General features: G+C 39.1%; 1 protein-coding gene across 1 annotated transcript in view; it reads right to left on the minus strand.

Moving 5' to 3' along the window:
• LOC105388268 (proton-coupled amino acid transporter-like protein pathetic) overlaps positions 1–12,249 on the minus strand; it is a 37,847-nt gene that overhangs the window by 4,544 nt on the left and 21,054 nt on the right. The window contains exon 4 of the mRNA XM_048632693.1: positions 25–102. Within this exon, the coding sequence (XP_048488650.1) occupies positions 25–102 (78 nt within the window). The remainder of the gene's footprint in view (positions 1–24; positions 103–12,249) is intronic.

Consider the following 12,249-nt stretch of genomic DNA (forward strand, 5'->3'; position numbering starts at 1 on the left):
TTGTATATAACGATTGACACTTACGAAGTGGGGTTGTCGAGTTTCCTTTCCGCGAAGGGGTCGAAGGTGTCGGCAGCCTCGGGGTCTTTGCCTAGGTTGTACCTGCAAGTGGAATGTCACATGGTTATTGGACAAGTATGGTACAATAGGTGTATGTTGTGAGACTTGTGAGTTCTCTATACACTTACGAGCAATGAAAAAGTTCCAGTGATATATGGAACGTCGCGTCGGTGGCAGATGGAAGTTTTTCATTGCTCGTAGGTATAATTGTTTCCTCATGCATATCTACAAAAAAATATATATTTATAGGTACATAGGTATATTTTTATTTAAGTACATTGGTATATTTTTTATTTTGTCCTTAGGTATACCGGAACTTTATTATATAAACGGAAATATTAAACATTCTTAATTAAATTACGGATTCACGCAAGTATGTCATGGGTTGTATTTGAAGGGGTAATTTTTCCAGAACTATGTGGACACAGTTGACCTACGCGTTCTACTTTTAATCCCCCTATTTTTAAGGGGGTAACATACCATCAATAATCCAGAGACCGTTCTATTGCCGCACTACACACATACTTTATAGATGTCTTAGTGGAGTTAGTCCGGCGATTCGCAAATCGATGTTTTCCACAAACATACTTACTTAGTGACGTCATTGTTTAGACAGTACCTACCTACATACAGAATACGCTATTATCAGCGAGTTTACTAGGTCTGTTTGTTCCTTTAAGAATCAATGCTAATGAGTTTATTGTTATTCCGATTCAAGGACCACATTATTTGTAGTTTTAACTATGTAGGTAATAGTTAGTAAACTATAGTACTTAAGTATACCTAACTAGGTACTTAGTAACAATTTGAGTACCGTATATCTATGTACTTAAAGGCAGATTAGATAAGGGTCAAATAAACATCGGACATCGGAGCAATCTTAGAGACGATAAAGACCACAATATAAGTGTAAGTAGCCTATCTAGGCATAATGATGTTGGTATTTGTTTTTCTTTCATATTCTTTTTAAAATAGTGATTTATGAATTAATACTGTTTTGATAAAATATTTAAATTTACTTTCAACAATTTTACTCAAAAAAGTTTAATATTTAACATTGTTTGAGATAGGTAAATTGTAAAAAAAATAGTAAAACGTTGCGTAAAAATATAATTAAATGTAGAAGGCCAAGGAGTCCAAGGACAGAGTGTTGTGGCGATTCTTGGGAAGGACCTAAGTCAAGCAGTGGACGATTACGGGCTCAAGATGATGACACTTACATAAAGTACTATAAACACGTATCTAACTTACCTATCACCTATTTGTGGCGAATTTGATTACGATTAGGCATGATGAAGCGCAATATGTCACATCACATCATTCACGGGAGTGATGTACTCGTAATCTTTGTCTAAGTAGTCTTTTATTATTTTGTCATATTCCAATTTAATTGCGGGGTTAGCGATCAAGCGACGTTCTAATGACAAAAAGCGACGTTCAGCGAGATGTTTAGAATTACTTAAACTTGCGGGGTCGTCACTAAAGGGTAAAGCGACAGAATAGCGGCCGGTCTCATCGCGAGTAGTAGTAGTTTTCTGAAATATGTTTTCACAATCTTTCTCCGCGGGCATTAAATATTCTTGTTTAGGTAGTTCCTCTACCTCGAAAAAGCGGGAAATACAATTCTCAAAACTGCAAAAGAAGTTACTTGCATTGTCGGGTTGTATACCTACTTCGACCGTCGGCGCATTATCTACTACGATATATCCTAACAAGGTTTCAATCGCAACGGGTTCATTAGGCGAGCGCGAGTACTTCATCGATTGTATAATTCGCGCGAAAACATCTGACCCTAATATCATGTCAATCTCACCGGGCGCGTGGTAGCAGTCGTCGGCGAGAGGTATAGTGCCACAAACTTATCTGTTCCGGTGACAGCGAACTAAATTGATCCATATCTCATTACTTACTAATGAATTGTATATTTTAAAACATTAGATGGGTTTATTAACACCGCAAGAGCGAAATAACAATAAGAGCAAACTTAAAATCTTATAGAATTAAGAAATATTAGAGATTTATTTGAGCTGTCACCGGAACAGATAAGTTTGTGGCACTATACATATAGGTTCTGTAGGTATGACATATTGACAGAGAAGCAACATCAACGCGGGAAGCGGGCAATTCACTTGTAATGTGATCTACTACATAAGGTTGAATTGAGAAATTCACCTCACTATTTAGGCGTGAAATCAAGTTCAAGTTAGTGACTCCAAGCGGTTTATTTACTACGTCACCAAGAACTGTGACCTGTACATTTTGCGCTGAGTAGGTATAGCGGCAATTACGAACGCGAACAACATTCACGAGTTATAATATCCCTCATGGAACCCGAATCAACTAGGACGCGGACTAGCGAGTGTTCCGTCGAATTCGGACCATGGGCGAGACACACGGCTGTACCTAGCAACACCGTGGTCGGTCTAGCGGGTTGGCTATTAAGTGCGGGTGGGTTATCTAACGACTCGTTAGTAACACATAACGAAATGTTGCGGGTATTGGCGGTAGCGGTACTACTATTAGTAGTTTGAGCGGGAACTATCCCACCAGTGGCGGGAAGTAGGTACATTAGCGGTAGCGACGTGCGCGTGCGGCGTAGGTAAAATACCTAAACTAGCGGATTCAACAAATGCGGTAGCGGGCCCAGCGGGGGGCAAAACATTAGCGGGTGCGGGGGGTGTTTGCGCGTGAACACCACCAAAATACGATTTAACATTAGTACTAGCGGGCGGCTGTGGAGGTCGTTGACCATGCGTATTCTCACTGTAATGAAGCAGCGACTTGTGCATGCGACTGCAGAATAAGCACGTGTCGTGTGTGTCGACTTGCATCCTCGAGAGGTATGGCGGTTGCTAAGGCAGTTAAAACACAAAGCGTTATTTTTCGCGAATTTAATACCTATCAATCGGCGGCATGTTAGTAAACCTAGGACAGTGATACAGCTGATGACTATCTTCATTGCAAAGCGGACAATGTTGTGCGGAGTTAGCGTTGTTAGCGGTGTTTTGAACGTTCACGAATGTTCTGTAATGCGAATAAGGTTTATTTTGCGACGATGATGCGGCTGAACGTTCAAACTGGGGCGGTTTCTTAGATGAATTAGTGTGCGAGTTTTTCTCACAGCTGTTGCCTAGATTGGCGCGGTTTACACCCGGTTTCAGAATAAAGTATTCAAGAAAATCTCAGTAGAGATTTGCTCAATGGTTGAGTAGATACTTAGGTTTTCTACGTTGCACAAGTCGAACATAGTTTTTATCAAACCGTACTTAGCTAAGTATTTAATCAAGGTGCCTCTAAGCACGACTTTACGTTTCATTATATGTACAAAAAACCGGTTTTAATCGATAAAACTATTGTATAGGATTTTTGTTAAAAATATTGACGAATTTAATTTCAAACACGTGAAATTATTAAAAGAATTATCTATTTATAATATACCTATTAGGTGATATTAGGCCATAATGTTATAAATTCAGATATTTCTTTTAATTTCGAATCACCAGGATAGACAACGGAACGCATTTCAAAATCCAATCTGTGAAATTCGAAATGTCATTGTCATTTCATTGTCAATCAATCAAATCTATTGTCATTTCATAAATATTCATCTTCAAAACCAAATATAATCTTGTGTATTTTACTATAGTTATCCATTAAATTAAAGGATTCTAACCAAATATTAAAATGGAAAGGAAGATAATAATTAGTTAGTTCAGTGACTGGACCCAGTGAGCAACCAAGTAGAGCGCTGACTTGGTAGCCCCGTGTGAATGCTGAAATAAATAACGAAAACTGTCTTCCCTCAACTCGGATCTGTGTGGGACTCCAACATGCTCAAGCGTTGCGTAAAAACCCCTCTTCAACTCCGTGGTCAAGTCGCTTCTGCTGTTTGATTGTGACCAAGGGATCGATGAACCAACTACATATCGAGTAAGAAGTCGCATGGCGAATTGGAGATTGATCGGCCACACTATCAGAAGGGACGCACCATCGCAGACGCGGTCGCCTCGTGCACACATGGCGGCGTACAGTCGACGGCGAGCTGCGAGCGTAAGGCCTGAGCTGGACGGAGGCCAGAGCGGTTGCTGAGGACCGGACGGCGTGGCGCACTCTCGTGAAGACCCTCTGTACCACCAGGGTACCTTAGAACAACAACAACAACAACATATCAAACCCACAAAAGTGATTTTTGTTGTTTCCTGATAAAAAATATTATTAATTAAAGAATATAAAAGTTTAAACAAATATTTTTATTTATAGCCATGAAATCTAATATAAGTCCTTACATTCATAAATATTTAATATGTCTCCACCAGTGCTGTTCTTACATGGTTCTTACAGCATATTCTTCTTGTTTTCAAAACTTTGCAGTTCTGGAGGCAAAGGCTGCACAGCATATGGTTCCTCTTCTATTTCATTGTCCAGAACCACAAGTATAATCGTCTAGTTCTAGAGCCATGTTGCGCAACATCTCATAATGACCTTGTAAACCCTCTGCAATTTGAGTTGCATTCCATAATGTAGATATGGAAATCTTCTCTTTAGCACCACAAAGCATCACTCAATGGTGTTTCTTGTTGGGTTCTGGGCTCTATTAAATGCTTCTTGTGACGGTATGGCTGCATTTATGAATGGTGTTATAAGATTAGATTAACGAAGTAGGGGAAAAGGGGTAGTAACTGGCCACTTAAGCACCTTGGCCACTTTACGTGTGTGCTCCGTCTAAATGCATGATCTGATTTAGGTGATTTATATATCTAATGATTCACTAGATCCTGTTGATTGTTTTTATGATCAATTTAATAATCAATAAGAACTATTTATTTAAATATCTTTATTTAAATGAAAACTATCACTTTTGTGTAGTAACTGGCCACCAATTTTAGTAACTGGCACCCTTATTTTGCAGTAACTGGCCACCTAATATAATTAACTAAAATGACAAGTTTTAACCTTATAACTACTGCAAACATTATAAAAAACCTATTATAATTAATGTGTTATGACGTAGTATATGTGTTAACACTTAATAATGAGAAATACCTTATATTTCTTAACAAATAAACAGTTCATCGTCATCATTACGTCCCCACCTGCCGGGGCACGGGTTTCCTTCCAATGAAGGAAGGATTTTCTAACAAAATTTAATATAAAAACAAAAAAACTTCTACAATTCAATACCCTTTCAATGTAATTAGTGTAACAACGTCACAATTCACATATTATTATGACAAAAATAAGTTTCTTATCTTTAAATCATCGCAAATCTTTATTAACAATCAAATTGAATTATTTCAAGTTTATATTAAGTCAAATCCTTAAATCTTAGCTTCTTCTTGAACTAATTTTAAGATAGTATAAAATACAACTTGCTACATACAACGCACGGACACTGAGAGAGGACGAGAATATGGTGTAACACGAGGTAGAGCTGGGCAAAAAAATAAGGACATCTTAAAGCTATCGGAGAGCGATGGTAGCTCAGTCGGGTAAGCGACCGCTTCTCACGCCAGAGATGCGGGTTCGAATCCCGGTGCTGACATGTACCAATTAGTTCTTTTGACTTAAGTACAATGTATACCATCACTCTTACGGTGAAGGAAAACATCGTGAGGAAACCTGCATGTCTAGATTTTGCACATCTAGATATGTGATCCCACCAACCTGCAGTGAAATGCCAGCATGGTGGGAAATGGTCCAAGCTTAGAAAGGCAGTTTAGACCTTGGGGATATGCACAAAGGTTCCATTCGAGGGAGCCAGGTGCAGGCACTGACACCCCCACACAGAATAGAATAGAATAGGGCTATCGGAAATCCTTAGAGAGGGACACGATAACCCTGAAGTCTGACCACATGCTCTACCATCGGGAGGGTAACCAACTGTCCCAAGGTGGCGTAGGATTTCTTGTCAACAAGACCCTTGTCAGCAACGTAGTGGAGATCAGTAGTGTGTCGAATCTGGTAGCGTACCTTGTACTTAAACTAACCGAGAGGGATTCCTTGAAGGTCGTACAGGTATATGCACCAACCTCGACACACTCTGACACGGAAGTCGAAGCAGTATAGTTACGAAGATATCTCTAGGGCTATCAAGTGTACTGCTAAGACCCAATACACCATTGTGATGGGGGACTTCAACGCCAAAGTGGGAGTACAAGAATGCAAAGAATTGAGGGTAGGACCCCATGGTTTTAGTAGCAGAAATCGGAGAGGACAAATTCTTGTTGACTTCCTCGAATGAGACAGACCAGAATGGGCTATACTTGATGAATTCTTTCTATGACAAACATCCCCGGAGGAAGTGAACATGGTCAAGCCCCGATGGTGTAGGACGAAAAATGAAATCGACTTAATTATGACTGACAAGCGGCACATATTCAGAGATGCCTCAGTGATCAATAGATTTTAAACTGGGAGTGATCACCGACTTCTTGGAGGCACTCTTAATATCAACTTCTGGAGAGAAGACGACTGATGAAGCAGGCCCTTCGTCCCACGCTGCACCAAATTGAAGTTGGCATGGCAACACCAGCTTCCAAAGAGAACAACAGAGCCGATTCGAATCGCTGCTAACCACTACGGACTGTTTGTGGGCTGGGCCACCATTATCTTGAAGAGATTTTAGCATATATCCTGAAACATAAAATAGTTCTCAGTAACTGGCCATGTAGTAACTGGCCACTAGAATACCTATGCCAGTTACTACTAAATATTGAACGATTTTTACAAAATTTATACCATAGAAAATGCTATTTAAAACCAAGGTAATAAGCTGTATTTTAAGTTAATTTACTTGCAAGTAGCAAATTGGGGTAACTGGCATAGGGGGGCCAGTTACTAAAAATACTATAAAACTGGAACCAGTAACTGGCCAAGTCGAAAAATGCAATAAAAAATCAAATTAAGGATTAAATCAGTACAAATTATGATTGCTTAGCTCAAAATCTATCGTTGTCACTATTTAAAGTCACTCACAGAAGCTGGGGACAAAAAATATCGCCTCTCGAAATAATGTCTTCGCTTAACGTTTTCTTAGCGCACAACCATTTTATCAGATGCACTGTCGCCGACTGTCAGAAAATTGCGGGTATTTTGAAGACCAATCCTTCAAGCGGAATGAGTGTGAACTAAAATGAACGACAACTTACTAATGGTTAGTGTCAAGCTGTAACAGATGGCGTGCTGTCATCGTGTTTCTTATTTTAGGCGAATAAAAAGCTGTGTGGCCAGTTATTGGGGGTGGCCAATTTCACCAATGTTTACCCTATCTTCACTGGACATTGTACAGCAAACAAAACTCATGTATAATACTTGATATTTCACAATAATCACGAGTAAAAATATTTGATTAAGGTTTAAGTAGCCGAAATTGGTTACTTAAATTTGACAGACTCAACTTTGAGCAAGTACGGTTTGAGCGCTGTCAAACGCGTTGTGAAACGCATTTTTGTCGCTAAGCATGAAGTTAAGCATGCCAACAGTCAAATTTGAGATTTCTCAAGATCTGTTGCTCAAACCAAACTCAATCATAAGAAATCTCAATTCAGAAACAGAAATTTAATAAGTATGAACTTAAGTAGGCTATGAGAACGACTCAACCTCAAATACTCAGTTGCGAAACCGAGGGTTAGGATACGATACTGATCACGAACAATGTCTATCAAATCCGAAATGTCAGGGAATGGTTCTTTGTCTCGCATGTACATTTCAAATGACTTTACTGTTTCTAAATCCAAACATTTAAGACCTAAATGCATCAACATGAACTCTGCTAAGTTATCGATGTCTAGTTGTTTAAGCGCGGAAACATTGCTAGAGAATTTATCAACAAACTTCTCAAGGGCGGATGGCGTTGCGGTCGAAGCGCTAGGCATTTTCAATATTTGATCTAGGTAGGTATGAAACTGCGAGAGCGCGGGGGTCATTGTACTTGTTACAAATCATGGACCAAAGCACTTTATAATTATCCCCAGTAGGTATGATAGATACAAAGGTTTAGCGCGTTTCCCTTTAATCTTCCCACCAAATATTGCATTTTTTCTGTGTTCGTAAGTTCTTTGTTATCGTGAATCATATTGCAGAAGTTTTCGTAATAGATAGGCCAAGTTTGAATATCACCATCGAAACTAGCTAGTTCTAAACGCGGTAATTTTACATGAGACTTTTGATTCGTAGGTATTTCACGTTCTAACGTTTTAAAGTCAGCTGGTCGCTGTTGCGGTGGCGTGGCGGGGCGGTGAGAATGGTGAGATGCGACTGTGTGAATTTTACGGCATTGAAAAGGTCATCGAAGGCAAATATTGTTTGGAAATTTGGTTCGAAATTCGGTTTGATTACAGACTCGATTTCATTTTTTCTATGAATGGCGGATATGAATTCTGCGCGTAAGCTATCAATTGTTACACAACTAGCGAGGAATTTGTTCTTTGTTGCACTCAAATTCTGAAGCGGATTCGTTAGGTAGCGTATCATACAAATGTTGCATTCTAGCGTAATATTGCGAAGCTTTATTTTCGTAAAGCACTAATTTGCGTTGGGCGTCGGCCATTTTGTCGGCGTCTGCCGCGGTTGCGATAGCAGATTCTAGCGGTTGGGGCGGGGGCGCCATTTTGACTTTGCAAAAATGCGAAAAATATAGCGGTTATCCGGGTCGTATGGACCAAAAATATGGTTGGTGTGCTGTCTAATATATCAATCTAGGGCTGGTTACTAAGTGGACTGTATCTAATTATTTAAAAAAAGGCCTACAAGGGGGACAGGTGGCGGCGCGTGCAAAGATTCCCGGAGCCTGAGGCTAGATTACAAATAGGGGATGGGTGGGACTTACAGGCACGTGGGTAGTGGGCGTTCAGTTCAACTCCTGCAGAGGCTTCAGTGGGGGTTCACGATCACAATTCTTCTCTTCAGCGCGACACACGCGGCGGATGGGAGGTCAAAAGAACAACTGGCCGCAGTCGGCCGCACGGCACGGCACGTGGACTCTTGTGCCCGTGGTTCGCGGTGGTGTGCGCGGGCGCAGGGGTGGCCAATCCAGCGCGCTCATTGGTTGAGCCGGGCTACAGACGCCTCGTGCAAACGGGCGTGCAGAGGAGTAGGATGGGAATATGCAGATTAGGTATGGGAGAAAGGGAAAAGGATACTATTCGAAATCAAACCAAATAGCGCCAAAAATCTAATGCACACGGCCAAACCACATGACATAAGGCTATTGCATTATCAGATTATTGCCTTGCTTGTTCAGAGTTAGATAGTGAGCTAAAAGTGCAGTATCATTGACTATCTGACTGACATTATCTCGTGCGAACAAACAGTGTACCTACTTATCTACCTACGGTCTATCGATGCGCAAATAAATTAGGTACCTATATTTATTTTGATTTATTTGATTATAAACTGTTTTGCAAATACCTAACTATGTATTCATGCATATCCCTTATACAGAATGTTGTAAAAGTGGTCCTAGTGCAAAAGTGGTTTAGACTGAATTCTTGAGTTATTCCTGAGTTACCCCACCGTATTTGGCTTACTATTTTCAGGTTCCTTTACCGTTTTTAAAACAGCCTTTAATATAAAAAAAGTTATAAAAGTAAATTAAATGGGGACTAGCGTTTTTTTTGCTCACCAGTTGGCGCCACTTTGACTGAGGTCAAGAGGTACCATAGCTGTCAAACTTATCAAAGGCGACTTTATCAAATTGGCGCGAAATAAAGTTTTAAAATCTTGAATCTTATAACTTATAAGCTTATTAATTATAAAATAACTATCATCATATCGAGTTACTATGCCGCAATGTTGTGCAGATCCATTATGTTCGGAAAGAAAAAGAGGATATTATGTTACCAAGTGATAAAACTGTTCTAAAACAGTGGCTTGTGAAATAATTATTACTTATCCGATAATCTCGTGTTTGTGAAAATCATTATAACCAATTTCAGAAAGAACATAATGTAGATAAGGATTAGGCATTTAATAAATACAATAAAAATAAGAGAATTACACACTTATTTAACTTTTATTTATCCTTTCTGTTTAAACACACTGCTATACAAAAAAATAACACATTAGTAATCCACACAATGAATGCTGGTTGAGTTGTTAGTTGAAACTAAATAATGGTAGTATAGTATACTATTCTATTATTTGTGGGGGTGTCAGTACCTGCACCTGGCTCACTCGAATGGAGCCCTTGTGCATATCGCTTTAAGGTCTAAACTCCACTCCTAAGCTTGGACCATTTCCTACCACGCTCGTCCACTGCAGGTTGGTGGGTTCGATAATCTATATGTGCAGGTTTTATCACGATGTTTTCAACCGTAAGAGCAATGGTATACACTGTACATAAATTCCAAAGTACTCATTGGTGACAATATCTAGATCTGGAGTTTCATTTTTAGTGTTCACACTGCTATACAAAGTTTCTAAAGGCCAAACAGTATACCTACACTGAATCATTTTGTTGTATGATGCTGTCCTCTACGTTTCCAACCAAGTTACTGTTACGGTCATAGTAAAAAGAAAAAACATAGCTGTTACCTAAGCAAACAAGCATACACTTCGTAAAAAATAAGTTTGTAAACAGTAAACAAACTAACCTCTGAATTAGCTGCTCTTTGAGACCGCTTATTTTTGCGCCTCTTTTCCTTAATTCAGCTTTCAAAGCGTGCACATTCATCCACAAATAATCCATATTTGCGATAATTTCGCGAAAAGAGATCACTTTTCAACAGGGAAATGAACGAAAATATAATTTATCACGAATCCCGCCAAACAAATGATGATGGGCACCAATATATGGAAGCTGGGACCAGCACCAATAGAAATGAGTGATACGTCGTTGAAAAGGTATTTTTTTTGCAGAATATGAATAACGGAAGCGCTAGTCTTGATTTACTGTCCAATTAGAATAATCGTACCTTGAAAGTTTTTATATTTTATTTCTGTAATTTTAATGTTTTTGTTAGTTTTTCACATTCATTTTTAATTTTTATAACAAAATGATGATATTTCATATAATATAATATTTGTTTATTATCTCAGTAAATAAAACCAGTTGAAAGTAATTTCTCCAATTTCAATAATACGTGTTTACGTGTATTACGCCCTAACTGTCATCAGGAGAGAGAGTGCAATGCCATAGAAAAATACTTCCTTCCGACGAATATATTTCAAAATGGACAACTTATACGGATTTGTCGTCATAATACTTTTTTGCTCACTTGAAAAGAGCTATCCAACGATGTATGTCTCATCTTTATTGGACATAGGTCCCAAAAAGCCCATTGTCATTTATATGAAAAGTAAATGTCACTTGACCTCAGTCAACACCACCGCCCCTAGCGGCAAATTCACACGCGTTAGCTCCCATTACGTAAGTACGAATTTCTCATGTGTATCCTCCATAAAATATATAAAAGCTCATCTGATAAAGTGAATTTCAATTTCACATGAGCAGATGATGTTTAGGATGTCGGGTTCGGGTAGCTACATTACCACGCCATGTTCATCTAAATCTATACTATCGATTCGGTACACCAAGTCAAGTACCTATAATACCTTTCAGAAGTACATAATTATGTGCCCAGCTTTGCAATCGCGAAAATGAAAACAACTGTTCGCTGCAGAACCAAAGTTTAAAAGGGTTGCTATGACATTTTAATTAAACGCGTGTCGAAACTTCTCATAGCTGAAAACGGGAATACTCGTAGTCGGGCTAACTAAGAGGCAGGCTATGGCAAAAAAAAACAACTGTTTACTTAGATAAACTTTGGTGTGTGGTGCTGGTCACCGAATAAAGAATTTTTAACTTTATCTTATCTTTATCTTTATAAAATTATTAAAATGAATAAAATATAAACAATAAATCGTAAGTTATTCAGGGCAGGGCACATTCCACAATCCAGGTTCAATGAAATCGTATATTGAACGGTTAGTACTAGGAACACATGAGCTTTAGGAGTTGTCGATGTAGATCAAGCCATTCATATGTGGAAAAGAGACCACCCTTCGAGAGGGATGGATGCTGTGACCACGCCCCATTTCATCTGCCACGTTGTGTCTCGGGGGTGGGGTAGGTGTCGCTACAAACTACAAAACGAAGGATATTGTTGGGGTAGGTCAGTCGGGGGTAGAGCAGGATTCCTGGAATCTAGACGGATGTCTATCAACATATAGATCAAAGTATTACGTGTT

The sequence above is a fragment of the Plutella xylostella genome, chromosome Z (genome assembly GCF_932276165.1).
Source record: "Plutella xylostella chromosome Z, ilPluXylo3.1, whole genome shotgun sequence".
NCBI classification, from domain to species: Eukaryota; Metazoa; Arthropoda; class Insecta; order Lepidoptera; family Plutellidae; genus Plutella; species Plutella xylostella.